At 32.6% G+C, this 23,113-nt stretch overlaps 1 protein-coding gene and 1 long non-coding RNA gene across 11 annotated transcripts in view; one reads left to right on the forward strand and one right to left on the reverse strand.

Moving 5' to 3' along the window:
- ITSN1 (intersectin 1) overlaps positions 1-23,113 on the reverse strand; it is a 268,177-nt gene that overhangs the window by 148,556 nt on the left and 96,508 nt on the right. For all 7 annotated transcript variants that reach the window (XR_004232930.1, XM_031959333.1, XM_031959332.1 and 4 more), the window contains 4 exons: positions 21,864-22,013; positions 21,181-21,321; positions 8,557-8,644; positions 8,251-8,390 (listed from right to left, as the gene is read on the reverse strand). Coding sequence is in view for 6 of the 7 variants with exons in the window: in XM_031959333.1 (XP_031815193.1) it covers positions 8,251-8,390; positions 8,557-8,644; positions 21,181-21,321; positions 21,864-22,013 (519 nt within the window). In the remaining variant the exon portion in view is untranslated. The remainder of the gene's footprint in view (positions 1-8,250; positions 8,391-8,556; positions 8,645-21,180; positions 21,322-21,863; positions 22,014-23,113) is intronic.
- Positions 1-23,113, forward strand: part of LOC116422340 — a 42,957-nt gene that overhangs the window by 212 nt on the left and 19,632 nt on the right. The window contains exons 2-3 of one of the 4 annotated variants that reach the window (XR_004232933.1): positions 3,679-3,847; positions 19,186-19,250. This is a non-coding gene — a long non-coding RNA (uncharacterized LOC116422340). Of the gene's footprint in view, positions 1-3,678; positions 3,848-17,248; positions 17,544-19,185; positions 19,524-23,113 lie in introns of those variants that run through there. The other 3 variants (XR_004232932.1, XR_004232934.1, XR_004232931.1) reach the window with 3 other exon arrangements.

A 23,113-nucleotide genomic window follows, 5' to 3' on the forward strand; every position in this document is an offset into this window, starting at 1 on the left:
AGTTGGCTCTAGTTTGTGATGTTACTTCTGGTGCTACTGTGAAGGAACTAATGGGCTGCCCAAATAATCTGCCCTTTTTTGGTGCTACATCCTATTCCTTTGAGGGTCTCTAGTTAAACAATATGGATTTGCCTTTTAAGTTCTCCCTTAAACGCACCAAATAAAGGGCCTCTTGTTTTAGCAATGACTGGATCATCTAATTATTCTGCAAAATCCCTTTTGGATCCAGCAAAAGTCCTTGAAATCAATCCATTCTTGACTCTCCAGCCTCATCTCACCCTCACATTTTCCAATCATTTATCAAGTTGGGTTTTGGGGTTTTTTTTTGTATACCACTTCAATCTCTGTTCTTCAATATCGGTACCATACTCTCCATTTATGCCATTAGCACCATAATTCAGGTCCTTGTCACTTCTCACCTGGACTATATTACAGTGGTCTGCCTTACCAGTCTTTCTAAATATAGCTCTCCTTTTCAAATAATCCATTACATCCCTAGCAAAATTTTGTTCCTAAAGCACACTATAATCATATCACATCACTGCTTCAAATACTCAAACACAGACTCTTTTATTTGACATTTAAACCTTTTGTAATTTGGCTCCAGTCTATAATTCCAGACAGATTACATTTTCAGGCAAAGTGACTCTACTTCGATACATGACATTTCACTTCCTATATTTGCATTCTTCTACATAGAAGCCTTGGACTTGGAAGACTTTCCTCCTCACTTCTGCCTCTAAGAATCCTTTTCTTGAAAAAGATTCATTTCAAGGGCTGTCTCCTATAAAATGTTTTCATGATTCCCCCAATAATTAGTACTCCACTTGCTCTAAATACTTTGAATTTATTTTAAGAATATTTTATATTTACCTACATATGTATAGAATTTTGAGCTAAATGTGACCAACTTGAGGGCAAAAGCTATATTAATTTTTACTTCTGTATTTATAGGACCTAATATTTCTTGGTCATAGATTAGATCTATAGATTCACTGGTACAATGAACTACTAGTGACAGAACTGGAGCAGCTATATGATATAATGGATAGAGTATCCTGGCCTAGACCCAGGAAAAACTTAATTCAAATCTAGCTTGAGACACTTACTAATTGTCTGATCCTGAGCAAATTACTTAACCCTGTTTGCCTCAGTTCCTCATTTAAAAATGAGCTGAAGAAGGAAAAAGCAGATACTCCAGTATATGTCAAGAAAAGCTCAAATGGGATCATGAAGAACAAAGTGATAAAACTCGAGTCAATTCAGACTAAAAACTCTTCTGCAACTGAAAACTGCGGATTTGCCTATGGCAAAGATTCTTACATTGTGGTCACAACCCCATATAGGGTACTGATACTGAATGTAGGGGGGTTGCAGTTTTTGAAAGCAACAACCAAAAATTAATTCAAAATCAAATGCATAAAGAATCTGAGTTGTTTCTGATAGCACTTGCCCATTGTGACTTCATTGCAGCCTTGGTTCTGAACATACTACATGAAGATTTTGCACTGTGCATTCACAAATGCTGCCATAAATAGCTCAGATTCAAGAAAGGATTGTGTAAAAATTTTTCATGGGAAAAGGGGTCCTAAGTATTAAAAGTTTAAGAAGTCCTGGGCAATAGCACTACAAAGGCAATTAAGTGTTTTGCTCAACAACCAGTATGTTTTAGAAATGGGATTTCAATCCAGTTGTTTCTAAGTCTAACTTTCCATAAACAATGACACTCAATTGGAACATAGTTGGTACTTTAAAAAAAAAAAAAAAAGGTGTCAAAGGAAATGATCCTGGCCATATCACTTACTATTCCCATCATTCACTTTTCATATCTGTAAAGTTACAAAAGGTATGGGCCACAGACTTAGTGAAAAAGGCCAGAGCTGATGTCAAGGACTGGCCTAGCTGAGCCTAGCTATCCATCTACAGTGGACAAGTTGTCTAGTCTTTATGAAGACAATCTACATGTGAGGTGCAGAAGGCTTGTTTTGGCACCAGCAGAAATTTAGATTACCTCAATAGCTGACAGCTGTCAAGCACAGATATTTGAAATGTTGAGATAATAATCCTATCTCATTGAGTAGTTTTAGGAATAAAAAGTATGAGTAATTAGTAATCATCATGTAGTGTTCCAAAGGTGTTACCGTACAACAAAGATGTATCCCAGTGATGCAGTTAGAATTTATAAACATTGTATTCATTATACAGAAATTTCTGTTAGGGAAATTATTTTTTAAAAGTTTAGTTTTAGTTTTTCTTTTTCTTTTTTCCCCTTTCATCCCTTCCACACCCATAAGCAGACTGTGGTTATGAAAGGATTTATTTATGAAGATATATGTAGATATATACATACATACTCACACACTAGCCCCCCATCTACACATACACATGTCTTTCCTAAGCCTGCTGACATTTTGCTTTAATTCTGCTTAACTTGCCTTGCTATTATTTAATCTCCCACTCTGCCCATCCCTCCCTCATTTCTTTATAGATTTTGAAGGGAGTATACCTTTTGTGAAATATATGTAATGTTGCCTATTTAACCCATTCTCAATATAAGGTTTTCAGAACTACGGATGTTCCTCCCACTTCTAATGTCTTTCTATTTATCCTCTACACCACAGGTCCTCAAACTACGCCCTCGGGCCAGATGTGGCAGCTGAGGAGGGCTATGAAGTTTCTTTATTTAAAGGCCCACAAAACAAAGTTTTTGTTTTTACTATAGTCCAGCCTTCCAACAGTCTGAAGGACAGTGAACTGGCCCCATATTTAAAAAGTTTGAGGACCCCTGCTCTACACCTTGTTTGTATAACATAATTACTATTTTTACCTTAACTCAACCCCACTCTTTCTTTTGAGCTACCCTATTGTTGACATCAATCTTAAACATTTTATACACTGCCCATGCAAAAAGCAATTTGTCCATATTGAGTTCCTTGAAGCTGATGTCTGATATTAACTCTTACATGTTAAATTTTCTATTGAGTTCAGTCATAATTGGAAGTCCTAAAAACCTGCAACTTCACTTTTTTCCCTCAATTCAATATTACAGATAATTTTGGTGGATATGATATTTTTGGCCACAGTCCTAGTTCTTTTGATTGTCTATAGATATCAGAACCTGTAGTCTTTTGTTAAAAGTTTAGACAGGACAAATAGTTTCAATGACCAATTATGCCTACTTTCAGATGACCAGAAAAATAAATAAAGGGAGAATAATCATCAATAGGTCAGCCTGTTATTTATGAATTTTGGCCATGGCAACCCATCAAACAAAATAGCAAAATGGGCTTCAGAGCTCTGCATTCCCAGAACAAAATCACAAAATGGGCTTTAAAATTCTGCATTCCCTTTCTACTTTTGTTGCTGTTGCTTACAGTGCTGGTGACAGAGTGATGAGAAGTAGGGGATCATGCAAGCATAAGAAATTAAGAATGACATAGTATCTTTAGATTCACTTAAACACCAAACACAAGAACTTTGTCACTGACCAAATATTACTAAAATGGAAATATTACCAGAGAAATTAAATCATAATGATGTTTAAATTGTAACTTTAAGAAAAGATAAAAGATTCTCCTTAGATGTGCAAACAAAAGACTTGGCAGAATGAATTTTATTTTGCAACCTAAGTCAACTAGAAACATCATTTCATGGAATATTGCTCATTTTGTATTGCAGTGTCAATGATAAACATTTGAAGAAAGATCAAAAGGAATAGCAGTGCTTGGCTCATGAGTCAACATCTATTGCAGAAGATGATAAGATAGAAAAATTCTGAGAAGAACTTGATATGGTTTCCTGAGTTAAATCAAATACACTTTAACTATTCAGTGACTTCAATGTAAAGGTGAGTATAGGACAAACTATATGTGAGGAAACATGACTCAGGAATAAGAAATGAAAGACTAAAGTCTAGTACAATAGAAGCTTCACAGCCATGTACCACAAAAATACTTTGGGAAGGGATACAAAAAGCAATGAATAAGGAAATAACCAAATAACATCAGAAAAAATGAAATTGATTACATTTTAAGAGATAGAAAATGGCTGATTACAAATGAGGGTCATTTCCAAATTAGCTGTTTCTGTATAGTCAATCAATTCATTAAAGCAAAGATAAAAATCAATACCAATATTAGAATAATAAAAATCATCACTGGTTGGAGATATTCCATTCTAAACTATTTAAATGAACTTTCTATGGCACCAAATAGGAAAAAGATTTAAAAAAAAAAAAAAAACAGACATGAAAACAACTATAACTTTTTTTTTCTCAAGGAAGTTTAATTGAAATAAATGAATCATTATAATAAAGAAAGCAAAAAAATCTAGATCAGCAAAACTTAAGAATTCGCACCCCCTCCATGCAGTAAACTATTGAAGGTAAGGGTAATACAACATATATATACATATATTTGTATAAATATAATCACACATACACGTTTGTAAAATTTTATGGAGAAAAATTATCATTGTGAACAATTTTACCTCATGACTGTTATAGATGGCATAGTGCCCAGAGCACTGGACTTAAAGAATCAGGAAGACTTACATTTGAATACTGCCTGTCTAATACTGAGCAATTCCCATCAATAAAATGGGGATAATAATAGCACCTATCTCATAGAGTTGTTGTGTGGATCAAATGAGATAATACATATAAAGTGCATTGCAAACCTGAAGGTGCTACATAAATTTATAATTGGCTATTATTACTATAAAATAGTTAAATGCAATGGAAAGGAAAACAAATTTACAGAAAGCCTGACAAGAGAACCAACTAATCTTCCAAAAGACATTTAAGGGTGAAAGTATAAGGAAGAAAAAGAACAGATGAAAATGGAAAAGATCTGTCAAGACTTCTATAATAAGCCCTTTTTTTCCCCCATCAATAATAGTGAAGGCATCACTCTATGACTCTAAAGCAATGTACTGCCCAAGGAAGTAAAAATGACACAATGAAAGAAGAACATGTGTAAACCCAGTGTACAGTGAAATGGCATATACTGGAGATGACAAAATGAGAAGTTTGCTGATATCTAATGAAAATCTTAAGATGTGTGAAGGGAAGATGTCAAGTGCCTGAGGGAAAAGAATCATAGACGTCTTACCACATCTCATACCTTCAAAAAAAGTGAATGAGAAAACTTATCAATAACAACTGAATGACATGCCTAATTTTCCATAGTACACAATATTAAAAATAAGCCAAAAAACCATTGAAGGCAAGCTTTAATGAAATTTTGGAAAAAAGCAGGCAGGCTGTAGAAGACATTTCTTCAGTAGACCACATCTTGGTTAAATGAAAAATGTAAAGAATACAATTTCCAACTATTCTTGTTTCTGGTCACTTTTACGACCAATATTAAAAATTTGGTACAAAAAAATTGGTACAAAAAATGCCTTAAAGGTGCTCCTGAAACAAGATGTTTCCCATGTAATTGTATAACAGCAAGGTTAGCTTTGCTTGATAACTTTATTATTACTATAAAATGAAACATAAAATGAGTAAATGGATGTTCAGCAAAAGTGTCTGCTACTGTCATGGAAGATAACAGCACAGAATTCAAATGGAAAAAAGATTCTGCAGATGTTCCTCCTGGCAGATAACATTGTATTAGCTGCATCAACCCCGAAACATTGTAGAACTTACTAAACGAAATGTATAATGACTAAAAATAATTTGGCTTAACTGCCCATAATGAAAAAACCAAATGAATAAGAAAAATTTCATGTTTAGATAATAGTATGCAAAGGAATGGAAAACTTATAGAACTGTCTAGTACATATATTTTAATAAACCCTGGATAGAAAATAAGTTGGCTCCAGAATTAAATAGGAATTGGAAAATGATCTGGATTTCCTTTAAGAAGTTACTTAGTCTTTAATAATCCTAAGTTTGTTGCTGAGACAAACATTCATCTTTTTAAAACAATATGTTTATAGTTGCATGACTGCAAGTCATAAAATACCACAATCTCCAAAGAAAGTCATGGATCATCCAAAGACATTGGAGAAATACAAGAGGGCACAGGATGCAAGAATGAGGTGTGCAGAGGTTATGATCTTGGAGAGAATGTCCATATTAATGAGATCATAGCTTCATTCAAGTATTAAAGACAAAAAGGGGAGGGGAGAGAAATTATATTACTATATTACTTTTATTGAGAGAAAAGAGCAATTTTATCTAAAAAGTGTAAAAAGCTCTGGTTAAAAAAAAATCTTAATATATGATAGATTCACACTGCAAACAGCATTACTTCATGGAACCAAATGTATATAATAATCAAATTGTATAATATATTATACCAATAATAACCAAAAGATATTATCTCGACTTAAGTTTTGAGTGCTAAAAAGAGGGATAACAGTATAGTTGAGACATCCAACTCAATTTCCATATCAATTTAATCCTTACTTGTTTCTGCAAAGGCCCACTGGGATATCACTCCTTTTTTCTACTTTCAATTTGAGTTATGTCTTGAGATAAGCCAAGCAACAGTACAAAACTTTAATATTTTTAAGAAGTTGATCACTTTTTCTTACAAGTTCAGACATTATTAAAATACACTCAGTTCTCAGTATCTTATTTAAATTTAAGGAATAAGTAACACGCCACAATGAGATTTGGGGCTAAGATTATGCATTGTTTATATTTGTTTTTCATTGTTTATATTTTTAAAGAGAAGGCAAAGTTGTAGCCATATCTCTAGGACATGTAATTTCTATGACAAAAGAAAATCACAGATAAGGAAATTCCTTCAGTCAACACAGGTCAGCACCTTCTCTGCAAATGAGTCTTAGAGAATTGCCTAAAGAAATAAGAGGTTAAAGTAACTTACTAAAAGTTACAAAGACAGTCAGAATTAAAGATGAACTTTGATGCCAGATCTTCCTGATTCAGAGGGTCAGCTTTCTGCACAGCATTTACATAAATATTATATACATAATCACAGACTATATACCTGTGCATATATGGAATCTTTCACATAAGGATACAAAGAAATAAAGGAAAACTTGAGAACTTTGCTTTCCCTGAAAGTCTACTCATTTGGATTTGTAAAATATATAAAATTTTCTGAAGGGTCATACCAGGCAATTGCAAAAAGAGCAGTATAAACCTAATTAGTTTTAGTATTCTCAAACTGACTGAGAATTTCAAAACTGAAAGAATGTGAAGGACAAATTCTAAAAAGCATCCAATATTTGGATGTGTCTTTCATAAGAGAAATAGAATGACTATTTACTGCTAACTTAATTTTGTGTCTGAATCAAGTATGAAAACTTTGAAATATGTCCATGAAAAACCTAAGATTTGGGTTATTTAAAATAATAGAAATAGTTGCAATAAAACTTCCAGGTAGATTCAAGTTATATATAAAATCACAAGCTATACTTCCTTCTTCAAAGGAAATCAATTAAGACTACATTGCAAAAGGAGCAATATAAACCCAATTTTAGTATTCTTAAAGAGACTTAAAACAATGTTAAACTGAAGGAGAATAACAGGAAGAGACTGTTTTTCAAATCACTATTGCTTTAATAAGTCTTAAGTAGTTTTTGCTTTTTCTTGAAGTGCAAATATAACAATAACAAACCACATAAAATTTTTACCACAAAGAAAGAAGCAATGACCATATACTGAACAACAAAACAAAGACTCAGAAATCATCTTGAAGTTATGATATAGCAGAAAAAGTATTGGGTTAAAAAAAAAAACATAACCCAAAGCTATTTTATAATGGCATTTTAAAAAAACTGGGAGGATACAAATTCCATATAAAAAGTCATCATTATATTGGTGTAAGAGATAGAGGTGGATAATTCTTAAAATGTATCACAATCAAACTGAGATAACTGGTTCATACTTTACCTGAGACTATTCAAATCAGTCCTAATTTAAAATGCAAGAGAGTCTTCAAATTTCTCTCTCATCTTTCCATTCTTCTTTTCTTCTTCCTGCTCCTCCTTTTCTTCATTTCCCTCCTCTGTCTTCTTTCCCTCCCTCCCCCATTCTATCTCTGTGTATCTGTCCTTGTCTCTCGTCATATCTTTCCTCCTCCCTTCCTCCACATTCTTTCCAATAGGGGAAAAAAGTGAATTTGTACTTCTCCCTTCTCTATAAACTTTTAAGACTTTTGAAAAGTTGACAAATCAGGTTAATTTTACTGCCTAGGATTAAAACACAAAGCAATTATCAGATAAATCAGAAAAAGGGAGAGCACACATGTAAAAACATATAACAATTACCTTTAGCTGATTATTGAAAATATCAATCTCCTGTAGCTTTGATCTAGTTTCTTTCTCAACTTCATCCAACTGGTCTCTCAGCTGCTGACGAGCAAGCTCTTTTGCTTCTAAAGCTCTTTTAAGTGTAAGAAGTGAATCTCCTGTTAAAAATAAATATAAATAAATAAACAAACAAACATATATATGAATTGGACAAAAGCTAAGATAATGATCAGTAAAAAAAAAAAATCCTTAATTTTTTTTTACATGTTTCAAAAAATACTGGCCAATTAGAAGGATGAATGAAAACTTTTTAAAAACACCTACTGTGCAAACTATTTTGTTGAACTTGTTTTAATTGGTCATTGAGTAACTGTTTTTCAGGAATCAGCCTTCCAAGCATTTGCTGAGATTCCTAGAAGAAAAAAACAAAGAATAAAATAAGAAAAATTACCATGTCCTAATATCAATTTCCAGGCAAAGCATAAGGCAGTTTCTTTTTCTTAGAGACTGTTCTCATAAACGCAACCATTCAAATGGGAAATATAACCTAAAGTACTATTTGAGTTGTTGAACTGAATTTATCTCAAATCACAATGGTTTCTGATTTCTTTAAAATCACTAGAATATGACTGAGATAGTTGTGCATTTCCTGAAGTTGCTTTTATGGTACTCAATACTTTAAAAGTGAAAAGAAAACTGAATGAATGATTTCAAGAATTCAGGAGAATGGAATGTACATACTAAGATATGTTGCATCTATTGGAAGTTGTTTCAATAATTGAAGCAAAATAACATATTTCATTAGAGTAAATCTTAGGTTTTTCATTGTTTTGTGGTTAGAAAACAAATCAGTGGTCAAGAAGTTCAACAACATTATTTTTTCTACCCAAATAGAGTGAAGATAAGGTTTTGACACAATCACAAAAATAAACAATTTAATTCTAATCAACCTTTTAGCAACTGGAAAAAAATGCTATTGATTGGTTAAATGCCTATACATGTATCAAGGAAAATTAATGCTAACTTTTCAGGCAACCCGATATACAATATATTTAGGAATCTAACTTGGGCTACAAGTATCCACTTATGGTTTCCAGACAATACAGAAAACAAGACAAAAGTTGAAAGTCACTGAGAGGTTCTATTTTCTTTCAAACTGTAAAAAAGTTTCATATTTAATCTTATTACCATAGAAAGATGAGGAGAAATTTTCTCTTTTATACCTCAAATCCCAAAGTTCTTAATCATAAGTTTCACAGAGTTTATGAAGTTGGGTAGAGAAAAAAAAGGACATTTATTTCAATATAATTGTTTTCCTTTACAATCCCTATGTATTTAATTCTATGCATTTAAAGACATTATTCCGAGAAGGAATCCATAAGATTCAAAAGATTGCACAAGGGATTTATAACACACAAAAAAGGTTAAGAACCACTACTCTAAACATCTAAGAGTAAGTGAACATTCAAAGTTTCTTTTCAAATCCATGATTACTAATAGTAACATGAGGCATGTCATACTGAAATTTCATTGCTGACTTTAAACTTTTAAACTGAATATTTTTAATGTATTTTTTTAATTTAAAAAAATTTTTAATAATTTTTATTATACCTTTTTATATACAAAGCATATGCATGGGTAATTTTTCAACAATGACCCTTGTAAAAACTTCTGTTTCAACTTTTCCCCTCCTTCCTTACACCCCCTCCCCTAGATGGCAGGTAGTCCCATTCATGTTAAATATGTTACAGTATATGTTAAATACAATATATGTATACATACTTATACAGTTATCTTGTTGCACAAGAAAGAGATTTAGAAAGAAGGTAAAAATAACTAAGAAGAAAAAACAAAAATGCAAGCAAACAATAACAGAAAGAGTGGAAATGTTATGTTGTGGTCCATACTCATTTCCCAGTGTTCTTTCTCTGGGTGTAGTGGTTCTATTCATTACAAATCAATTGGAACTGATTTGGATCCTCTCCTTGTTGAAGAGAATCACATTAATCAGAATTGATCATCATGTAGTATTGTTGTTAAAGTGTATAAAGATCTCCTGGTTCTGCTCATTTCACTCAGTATCAGTTCATGTATTAAGCAGGAATTTTAAAGACATGATCTGTCCTTACAACAGGAGTGAAGAATGCCCAGTTTGCAGGCTGTATAAGACCAGCAAAATCACTTGTTAAGGTAACTGCTGATAATGATAAGCTAAAAGCTAGGTATAAAACAATCTCCCATTGCTTGAGTCCTGTAAGTTGATAATTCTATATGGCTCATACATATTATTATAAATATCCAAATGGCCCTTGGCAGAAAAAAGGTTCCCCACTGCTGCCTTACAGCCTCTAACTAAGAAGCATTTTGAATTCTTATTAAATCACAGTACTATTATTTCACAAACCCAAAGACCCCAGTTTTTGGGATAAGAATGCATTATTTGACAAAAATTGCTGGGAAAATTGGAAATTAGTATGGCAGAAACTAGGCATTGACCCACACATAACACCATAAACCAAGATAAGGTCAAAATGGGCTCATAATCTAGGCATAAAGAATGAGATTATAAATAAATTGGAAGAGCATAGGATAGTTTACCTCTCAGACCTGTGGAAGAGGAAGGAATTTATGACCAAAAAATAACTAGAGATCACTATTGACTACAAAATAGAAAATTTTGATTATATCAAATTGAAAAGTTTTTGTACAAACAAAACTAATGCAGACAAGATTAGAAGGGAAACAATAAACTGGGAAAACATTTTTACAGTCAAAGGTTCTGATAAAGGCCTCATTTCCAAAATATATAGAGAATTGACTCTCATTATAAGAAATCAAGCCATTCTCCAATTGATAAATGGTCAAAGGATATGAACAGACAATTCTCAGACGAAGAAATTGAAACTATTTCTAGTCATATGAAAATATGCTCCAATTATTAATCAGAGAAATGCAAATAAAGACAACTCTAAGATACCACTACACATCTGTCAGATTGGCTAGAATGACAGGGAAAGATAATGATGAATGTTGGAGGGGATGTGGGCAAACAGGGACACATATATTGTTGGTGGAATTGTGAATACATCCAGCCATTCTGAAGAGCAATTTGGAACTATGCTCAAAAAGTTATCAAACTGTTCATACCCTTTGATCCAGCAGTGTTTCTACTGGGCTTATACCCCAAAGAGATACTAAAGAAGGGAAAGGGACCTGTATGTGACAAAATGTTTGAAGCAGCCCTGTTTGTAGTGGCTAAAAACTGGAAAATGAATGAATGCCCATCAATTGAAGAATGGTTGAGCAAATTGTGGTATATTATGGAATATTATTGTTCTGTAAGAAATGACCAGCAGGTGGAACACAGAGAGGATTGGCGAGACTTACATGAACTGATGCTAAGTGAAATGAGCAGAACCAGGAGATCATTATATATTTCAACAACGATACTGTATGAGGATGTATTCTGATGGAAATGGATTTCTTCGACAAAGAGATCTAACTCAGTTTCAATTGATCAAGGATGGACAGAAGCAGCTATACCCAAAGAAAGAACACTGGGAAATGAATGTAAACTGCTTGCATTTTTGTCTTTCTTCCCAGGTTATTTTTACCTTCTGAATCCAATTCTTCCTGTGCAACAAGAAAACTGTTCGGTTCTGCACATATATATTGTATCTAGGATACACTATGACATTTTTAACTTGTATTGGATGGCTTACCATCTTGGGGAGGGGATAAAGAGAGGGAGGGGAGAAGTCAGAACAGAAGTGAGTGCAAGGGATAATGTTGTAAAAGAAAATTACCCAGGCATGGGCTCTGTTAATAAAAAGTTATTAAAAAAAAAAAAGCAATAAAAAAAGAAAATAAAAAAATAAAATTTATCATACTATTTTATTTAGGTGCAGGTTTGGGCATTTGCATGATTAACATACTTTCTGCGATAGTCATGAGGTTAAAAAAAGAAAAATTCTGTGACAAATCACTTAGGCAAATCTGCTCAACTGAATAAGACTGGTGTCAATTTTTAGGATGGTGCCAATTTTTAAATAATGATAATATATATATACAATGGCCATTTGTCAAGAGATACTCACTAATGGGAATTTAAGAATAATCATCATGCCTAAATTTCCCAACTTTGTGTTCAACAGCAGTTAGTAAAAAATATAACAATTAAGATATTTTAGAGATACACATTAATATGTATATAATAGACATAAAAACATTAGTGAACATTTAAGATGTGAAAAGAGCTTTTAGAGACATAATTTCATTTTATTCCTATAAAACAACACTAAGGTAAAAACAGGTAAGGGGGGTAATAGAAATTTTTCAGGCCCATTTAACACTTGAGGAAATCAAGGTTAAAAGAGATTATAGAACTCCTAAGTGTCAGAGACAGGATTTGAACCCAATTCTCTTCTTACTGGAAATCTGGAATAATTAACACTGAAAAAAGCTAAATAAAGGCATTTTAAAAGGAAGTCTTTGTAACATCTTCAGATCCTTTTTCTGATCAAAGCTACTCAATTGTTGGAAATATCAAGACACAAAGAATATAGATCTTCAAGAAACCCTACTGGTTCCTTGGCATTTCTTCAATTACCAATTCTAGAGAGATGCCTAGATATTTTATGATGTACATCCATATCAAAATAAGATCAATGGAAATTATTTTGATTTTTCTAAACCATTAAGAGTATTGCAATTAACTCTACATGATCAGATGGAAGCTGAATCAAGTGTATACTACAATTAATAGGAGAGAAAAACATGCAGAAAACTAATGTGTGAAAGTGTAACTCTCTCAAGAAAGAAGACAAAAATCCTAGAACTATGTTATTTTCTTATATTTTAAATTTGGGGTGTAGTCAAGATAACAAAGTACAAGTAACCCCACTATATCTCCTCCATAAAAATCTAAAAAAGGCAACCACCAGATGAATTCTGATCAGGAAAACCAAAAGAAAGTCACAATGAATCATTTTTCTAGCCTATGGCAGTTTAAAATGGTATGTGAAGAGAAGCATCTCAATGCCCAGGAAGTGAAAGAAGGAAGAGACTTGACAGCAGTTCAAGAAACTCTGGGACCAGAAGGTATCCCAGAGGATTTCAGAACTAATGCACAGTACAAGAATGGATACCATCTGGCAGCTCTGTCACCAATCACCCAGTTTTGAGTTATAGAGTCTTTGTAGAGAAGAGTAAACACAATTCCTGGCTGTATAGAGAGCAAGGAATTATTCTAGGACCAAGCTCTAATTGTGACTCTAAACCTTGGAGAAGGGCAAGGACTCAATTTTGTCCTCAAACCCAGCCTTCAGTGAAATAACCAAAGCAAGACTCCCAGACCAAAGGGGAGCCTGTAATTCAGTTGTGCCAAACCTGAATAGGCTCTGAGCAAGTTGAGTCCAGCTGAATCCAAGTGACTAAATCCAACAGCAGAGTACAGAAATTTCCAAATCAGGAACAAGCTAGCAAACCAATATATGAGTCAAGAATTGGAAAAGTTCAAACAAAAAGCAGATTTTTATCCTGAATCATGTTACATGGGGTTGACAATAGCTTGCAGGTCCCTCAGTCTGAGCTATGAATGCTACTGAGGGATCTAAATGGGTGGAAGTTCAGGACTAACAAAGTCCTAAGTCAAGAAGTAAGCTAGAAGAATGAAGAAACAAACAAACAAAAATCCAACAAAAAAATATGTGTTATGTTGAACAGGAAATGTAAGACACAAACACAAAAGAAAATGAAAGCAAAATTTCAAAGCAAAATGCAGCCTGGATACAAGTCCAGCAAGAATTTAGAAGAGCTAAAGCAGAGACAGACAAAAAGGACAGTAATGGAAAAATAGGCAAAGTAGAAAGTGCTAATGAAGAAAGATATAAAAAGATGTAAAAAGAATAAACAAAGTTTAGAAAAAAGAGATTCAATCTCACTGAGGAAATTAATTCACTGAAAAGCAGAAATGCTGGATTCTACAAGACATCAAGAAATTATTTCTTGAGTCAAAAGATGAAAATACTTTTTAAAAAAATGAATATTTCATTCAAAACAATTAAGACAGAAAATAGTTTGAGGAGAAAAAAATATCTGAAAATTGGAGGTATGACTAAAATAAAAGATCTTAGATACCACATTTCAAGAATCATAAAAGATAATGCCAGGTCTGTTAGAACCAAAGGGAAAAGTAGAAACTGAAAGAATCTCCAGGTCACTTCTTGACAAATGGAAAAAAATTTCTGGGAACATTAGTCAAAACCCAGAACCTACAGGCCAAGCAATCAAAAAAAAAGAAAAATTCAACTACTAAAGAATGATACTATAGAATGACTATAGAATGCAAAGGTTTATATTTATAATCAAGAAGAACTTACCTAGCAAAACTGAATAAAATCCTACAGGAGAAAAAATTTAAGAATCTTTAAGAATACAGGATTTCCAAGCATTCCTGATGAAAAAACAGACCTGAATAGAAATTCTGACATAGAGAGGACTATAAAGACAAGTGTAAACTAATGTTGCAAGAAATCATGAGAAGCTAAAACAAGGTAAATAGCTTAAACATATATAGACAGATGATACATAAAGCACCTGGAAATTATTTTATGTTTTGATTATCCCAAAAGAACAGAAATGATAGGGAAGAGATATTCACTGGAAGAAGGAGGGAAGAGAGAGGAAAATGGAGAAAACTATCATAGATAAGTGAGGTGTACACAAGTAGAAGTCTACTATAAGTCTATATAGTATAAATATAATAGACATACTTACAGTATAAGTTTATAACAAAAGGATAGTAGTGGAAAGTGGGTCACAAGTGAGCCTCACTTTCATCTGTACTCAGTAAAGGAGAAAAGAATATACATAGAGTATAGACATTCATCTTACCTGAAAGGTAAATATTTTTTTTAAAAAAAGAAATGGGAAGAAAATACTAAGAACTTCGGGTAAAGAATATTTTTTTAAAAAAAAAGGATAAAAAGGAGAAAATAAGAGGGAGTTGAATGAAATTGATTACTCAGAAGTAAAACAGTGCCAGGGGAAAAAAAAAGGAAAATATAGAGAAATCCACAATTAACAAACATAATTGTGAATGGGATGATCTTACCCATAAAAAAAGGAAAAGAATATCAGCATGGAATAAAAACTAGAATTCACACTTAGGAATGAAGGGAGGAAATAAGCATTTAGTCCACTATGTGCAAGGCACTATGCTAAGTGTTTTATATATATTATCTCATTTGATCTTTACACTAACTTTACTACTTGAAATACTAACTTTACTAATTGAAAACTAAATAACAATTCTAAAAAGTGAGTCAAAGAAGAAATAATAGAAATGATTTTCTGAGACAACATATCAAATTTTATGTAATATAGTCATAGCATTACTTTGGATGAAATATCTCACAATGCTTTTATTAATAAAAGAAACTATTAACACATTAGACATGACACTAAAAAATCTGAGGAAACTAATTTTAAAACCCCAACTACATGCAAAGATGTAAATCCTGAAAATAATAAAACAAAGCAAAAACCTCCATTAATTTAATGAGTTGATTTTTAAAAAAATAATCCATCAGCTAATTTGATTTAAAAAAAGAAAACAATTATCAAAACAAGAAGCAATATTAAGACCAATTTTACCCAGCTACATACCAAAAGAATTAACCATCTAAATGAAAAGGTTGAATGTTAGTAAAAATATAAATTATCCATGTTAACAGAACAGAAAACAGAATATTTAAATAATCCTATGTTAGAAAAAGAAATGAAAAAGTCATATAAATGAACTCCCAAAGGGGTGAAAAACCAGGATGAGATGGATTCAAGTGAATTCCACCAAACATTTAGAGTATAATCAGTACCAATACTACATAAATTATTTTTTAAATATAAGAAAGAATCTTATAAAATTTCTTCCATGGCACAAATATGATCTTGATACCTAAACTGGAAAGTCAGAATAGAGAAAGAAAAGTACAGACCAATGAATATTAATGCAAGCATTCTAAATGCTAGCAAGGACACAATAATATGTCACAAAGATCATACTAGGCTCTAGGACTGATTCACTATTAGTGAAACTATAAATATAACTGACCATGTAATTAACAAAAAAGATGATTGCTTCAACATCTACATAAAAATATTTTTGAAAAATATAAAATTTATTCCTGTTTAAAAAAACAAATAAATTAGAAAGCACAGGAATAAACAGATTTTTCTTTAAAATGCTACCTAATAGCTATCTAAACGTAAGAATCAGAATTATCTGCAATGGAGCTATGCCAGAAGCCTTTCCAGTAAGATTAAGGTTGAAGCAAGGATGCCGATTATCAATCACTGTAACTATTCAATGTAGTAGTAGAAATGCTGGCTATAGCAATTACCTGAGGTAAAAAATTGTTGATAAAACTGTTGCAGAACTTCAAAACCAGCAGGAATCACTGGATTCCCTGACACATGAAGTAATGGATAATAGATTGGTTTTGGATTATTTCTAGGACTTATGGACATGTATAATTCCTCACGTTTATTGATGTTATTTGTTTGTAATACCTCCCATGTTGATGGATTTATGTATACCTGTTTCATGTGAGACCCTTCAGAAACCCACTAATCTGGTTTGATTCCCCATCTTCTTTTGGTTTTCATCTCCCTTCCTGAAACATCAGGGAGGATGTGATCACCTCCTTTTTTGGTATTCACCCCTTTTTTGAGGAGTCAGGGAAAGCACGATCACCTCTTTTTTGGGGTTCTCACCTCCTTGAGAAGTCAGGGAGGGTGTGACCACCTTATGTTCTAAAACAAAAGAAAGCGGGAGATATTATGGGCCAGAACTCTGAGATAAGGATTCTTATAAGGTATTAATTCAGTGGAATTGATGAGACAATGGTTATTTAGTTTAGCATGATGCTTAATAGTTCTCTAAGTTCAGTATGATTGATTTAATCTCACAACAAATAATGGTTTCCTGGTGATATAATGATTGATTTATACTCAGGGTAGAGCATATAACTGGTACTCAAATGGAGAGCCAGAAAGAAAGACTCAGAGAGCTTGGAGGAAGAATTAGAGACAGACTCAGAAGGGCTTGGAGAGAGACTCAGAAGGACCAGACACAGACTCGGAAGGGAGGCAGAGCCAGATTCATTCACTTCATCTCACACCATTGTGATTGCTGGCCTGGCCTCCTGCATTTCCCTAAGAGACTAAGGCCTGTCTGAAAGGCTCCAGAAGACTGGCCTGGGCCCCAGGCAAGGAAGCTAGATTGTGAAGGAGATAATAAAGGATTTGGACTTTAACACCTGGCTATTCTCATGGTGATTACTGAACTGAAAGGAAGGCTTCTCCAAGACCTCCAGAAAACCAAACAAGAACACTATGGAAATGAAGGAATAAGAATAGTCAAGGAGAAAACAAAAGTATCATTTTTTGTAGATGATGTTATAAAGAATATTTCAGAATCAATTTTGAAACTAATTGAAAGTATTAATATAATTTCAGCAAAGTTACAAGATATAAACTCATACAAATCATGAGCATTTCAGTGTATTACCAGTAAAATCAAGCAAAATATATTAGCATGTAAAAAAACTATAAACAATAAAAAATACTTGGGAGTTCCTCTGCCAAGATAAATACAGGAACAACATGAATACAATTACAAAACACTCTTTACATAAAGACAAATAAATAACTGGTGGAATATATTAATTACTCATAAATAGGAGAGCTAATAAAATTAAAATGACAATACTACCTAAGTTAATTTACTTATTCAATGTCATAACAATCAAACTATCAAAGGATTACTCTGTAGAATGAGGATAAAATAAAGTTGATCTGGAAAAATAAAAACTCAAAAAATATGAAGAGAACTAATTTAAAAATGGGGGAAGGAAAAAGGCCTAGTAATATAGGATCTCAAATTATATTACAATATATAATACTCAAGCCAGTTTGGTATGGGATGAAAAATAAGAGTTAATTGACGGAAGAGATGAGATACACAATATATAGAAGCAAACACACAAGAATCCATTGCTTGACAAACGCAAAGATCCCAGCAACTGGGCCAAAAATTGTTAAGAAAACAAAAAAGGAGTCTAGGAGAAATTAGCTGTAAACTCACAATTCATGCTGCAAACCAGATAAGCTTCAAATGGGCACATAATTTAGACATAAAAACTAACATGGAAAGTAAATCAGAGCAGTATGGAAGAAATTACATGTCAGATTTATGGATAAGAGAAGAGTTGATGATCAAACAAGAGAAAAAATGGTTTACAGATTAAAACAGCCAAGTTTTATTACAATTTTAAAAATCTAACAAAACCAATGTGATAAAAATTAGAAGAAAAGAAAGAAACTGGGGGGAAATCGTTGCAGCAATTTTCTCAGATAAGGATCTTCATTTGTAGGGTATATAAGAAACAGTTAAATTTAAAGAAATAAGGGCCATTCCCCAGTTGATAAATGACCAAAAGATATGAATAGACAGTTTCTGGAGGAGGAAACCTAGGCAATCAATATGAAAAAATGTTCTGTTTCACTAATAACTAGAAAAATTCAAATTAAAGCAACTCTATGGTACCAATTCATAAATATCAAATTGATAAAGATGATAACACAGGGAAATAACAAATATTAGTCATGTTGTGGCAAAGTAGGTTCTTTCATGTACTGTTGGTGAAGCTGTGGAGTAGTCCAGACATTATGGAAAACATTTTAAAACTATGCTAAAAAATTCTTAAACTGTGCATACCTTTTGATCCAGTGATACTGCTGAAAGGGCCCAAGGAGATCAAATAAGAAATGGACCCATATTCACTAAAAATATTCATACCAGCTCTGCTTGTAATAGTAAAGAATTGGAAACTTGAAGGAGGCTATACATGTTATGGCACATGAAGGTGATGAAATACTGTTTTATTATAGGAAATGATGAAGATGGTGTTTTGAGAAAAACCTCAGAAGACTTTTATGAAGTGATGCACAGTGAAGTGAGCAGAATCAGGAAAATAATATACAGTAAAATAGTTTATAGAATAACAACATTAGAAAGACAAACAGCTTTGAAAACCTTTATAACTTTTAGTAACCACGAATCCAGAACTATGATGAAACATGCTACCCACCTACCTTGATAGAGAGGTGATGGACTAAATTTTCAGATTGAAGCTTCTTTCTTTTTTTGATTTAGCTAAAGTGAGAATGTTTTTTCTTCACTATACATATTTGGAACATTTTGTTTTTCTTGGTGCAATGGGTACAAGACGGGGTAAATGGGAAGGAGAAAGTTTGGAACCAAAAGTAAAAGTGAACAATTTTCTCCATATTCAAGACATAGATGAAATAACAATTTTTTATTTTCATTGATTTATCTTGAGTTAGTTTCATTCATTCATTATGATGAAAATGAAAAAGCTTTTAGATAAATACTTATATTCCACAAAAATGTAGCTTTCAAAATCTTCCCCCTAAGAAATTTATTACCAGTAATTTCTTCCATAAATTCTTATAATTGAGCAATGTTATTTATAAATAATAGACATTAGCCCCATTTTACAGATGCTGAACACAGTAATTATGGGACTTATCCAAGGTAAATATTGGAGTGTTCTGATACTCAGTTTGGTGACTCCCACACTTGAACAATTAAAAAACTTTAAAATAAATGTATGGGCATATACAACTCAGTTATGAATTTGCTCATAAGCCCCAATAAGCAATGCTTTATTGAAAGAGATCAAGGCAACATATGTGTATTTTTTGCCATATTCAGAGGGAGCTTTTCAACTTAAGAAGGATTCTCCTTTTTTATGTTAAATCACAGGATGTCAAGGTAGCCAGAATACTTTAGCTAGTTTTGAATTTCCAAGTTTTCAAGACCATTTTGTTTAGGATTCTAGTTTCAAGGTAACATCATTATTACCCTGGAGACTGATATTTCTATGTACATTATTTAGATTTCCTATGTGTACTGAACTGAGTAAAATATGTGCTAGCAAGCAAAATATAAATAATATACAGAGAGGCAGGTTAAGGGGTATAAAACACTGGTCATGCTGCCAAAAGACTGACTCAATTTGAATGAAGATACCCTCAAAGACAGGAAACTTGAAGTTCATTTATGTGATTGACTTGATTTAAACATGAGACTGACGTAAACCTTGAATCAAAAGAATAAGGAAAGGTTTAGGGGTAAGAGAGTAGCACTAAATGAGTATTAACATTATCCTGCCAAATCAGAGAGAAAACACAAGAGAACATTGGCTTTCTTCCCTCTCTATTAGATGTTTCTAAACTGAATATGTAGAGTCAAAATATGGATTCCTTATAATGGTGGGGTATTATCAATATAAATAACACCAGAGGAGACCATACTTTATGACAATATTTAAATAGAGCATGTCATAAAGTACAATTGTCCTACAATATACTGAAATAGTATAGGAGAAAGCTATATAAATACGGTATTTCATTTAGATGTTCTACTCAAATTTCAATTAGGATTATAATAATAATTTAATATGTTAATGTTTATAAAGTAGTTCACATATATTATTACATTTGATTTGATTATTATCTGTAAACACAAAACATAGGATATCATGTAATCAGTTTCCTGGATTATAACAACTACTATGAAAATACTACATCTATATCTATTTTAACCATATTATATGGTTGATAAAATCAAACAACTAGCCACCAAGTATTTATTGATTTAGCCTATATTCCAGGTTACAAATAACTGACGTCCTTTAAGGTGAAATTTAAGGCATCAGCTATATGAATTTGATGACTGCTGGACCACAACACTTACTCACCATAACTGGTTCTGAAAAATAAAGTATTCAGTGGTCAGATGGAGCCAAATATTGAATGAAAGTCATGCAATTCAGTTTCTAAGTAGTTATGTTTCCTCACCTGTAATTGTTGCTGCAGGTGGGTGATTTCAGCAATTCTAAGTTCTCTGGATTTGTTTGTGCTTTCAATTTCTTGCCTTTGCATGGCTAATCGACACCTGATATCTTGAAGTTTTCCTTCCAGTTGATGTTTTTTATCATTCTTCAACAAAAGACATAGCAAGACAGAATTATAAGAAGACATTTCAGATTTCTAGAATAACAATCATGAAAATCTAATGATTCTAGAAAACACACAAGAAACAATGGCTAAGTCACTAATTACAGATAGCTTTCTCTCAGTGCAATCCACACTTCAATCAAAAATGATTTCGTTAAGTTCCCCATGCATAGCCTTTCATGCTCCTGCCCAGGCTATTTCTTACCACTAGAAGGGTCTCTCTCCTGACCATCACCTTTTAAAATCCCTAGCTTCCTTCAAAGCAAGCATCATCTCCTTCAAAAGGTACTTCCTAATTTACTCAGTTATCACAGCCCTTTTCCAAATCATTTTGTATTTATTTCATATACATTCTATATTTGCTTTTCCAGGAACATAACATTTTTAGAACAGAAGAAGCTCAGTTCTAAGTCGATAAATGCTTGGTGATTAAAGTAGCACTTAATTTACCAACACAAATTCCACTACCACTTGTAAGACTACATCTCAGAATAATTACCAAAACAGCATAGAATTTCACTTACTAGAGCTTCTAATTCAAATTCCAATGTCTTCTTCTTTGCTTTTAGAACAACTATGTCTTCTTGCTCCTTGTTTCTTTGATTCAATAATTCTTGTCGCCGATTCCGTTCCCATTCAAGTTGTCGTTGTCTTTCAAGTTCTCTTTTTGCAGCCTATATTTTAAGAAAAGGAGTAGAGAGATAAAGAACCAGACAGAAACAGAGAGGCAGAGGGAGAGAATGGGAGAAAGAAAAAGAATGGAAAAGATAAATGGAAAAAGAGAAAGGGGAAGATAAAAGGAAGGAATGGAGGGGAAAAGAAAAAAGAGGAAAAAGAAAAACAGGAAGAAGATAAGGGAGGAAAAGAGAGGTTTTGTTTTCTGTGATGTTATTTTATTATTAAAAAGTGAAACATAAAATACCAAATAAATTTCTATTTGTATATAATTAGAGGTTATTGGCATTATATTTTGTTTAGGTCTCAGTAACAACCTTTATATATTTGATACTGAGCATATGATATACAATATTTTTCTTCCTGATGTATTTGGCAGTAAGGAAAATTTCTGTGCTATATTATGTCTTAACTTTTGTTGGTCTTAAAAACTAAGTTAATTACAAGTTTGAAGGATTTATGAATCCTTTAACTGAATTACCTTCTCTCCAAACTTTCAAGACTATTTCATTTTGGCTCAGATAATAGCATCACAGATCTAGAACAAGAAGGGACATCTAGTCTAACCTTTTCATTTGCCAGGAGAGGAAACTGAGTCCCAGAAAAATTAAGTGATAGAGTAAGAAGTCTCTTTCATTTAAAATACAGCAGTTCTTCTCACAGTGCAAGTCTACTTGAAAATATCCTATGTTTATTCTCAAGAAAGGAATTTGAAGGCTAAGATCCACCATTTATTGTGTATATGTGAATGTATATATGTACATATGTATACAGTACATATACATTTACACTAAATTTATTGAATTATGATATCATCACCACAGAAATACTACTTCCACTGACACATTTTAAGTTTTTCTAGATCTTTTATGGGTTGTTAATTCCAATAATCCTATCTAGAAATGAGCTTCTCCAATTTAAAATGATTATGTGTTCTACTCTGTTGCCTCATTATAATATAGAGATAATTGTAGGTTTACAGGTGCTTTACCCGAAAGTACAAGTTGTGGTAGGTCCTCCTATCTAATTAGAATATGACCCTAGTTGTAGATTGCCATTCATGAATCTGACCTTTGGAAAATTGACCATGTAATGAATA

The sequence above is a fragment of the Sarcophilus harrisii genome, chromosome 3 (genome assembly GCF_902635505.1).
Source record: "Sarcophilus harrisii chromosome 3, mSarHar1.11, whole genome shotgun sequence".
Lineage (NCBI taxonomy): Eukaryota > Metazoa > Chordata > Mammalia > Dasyuromorphia > Dasyuridae > Sarcophilus > Sarcophilus harrisii.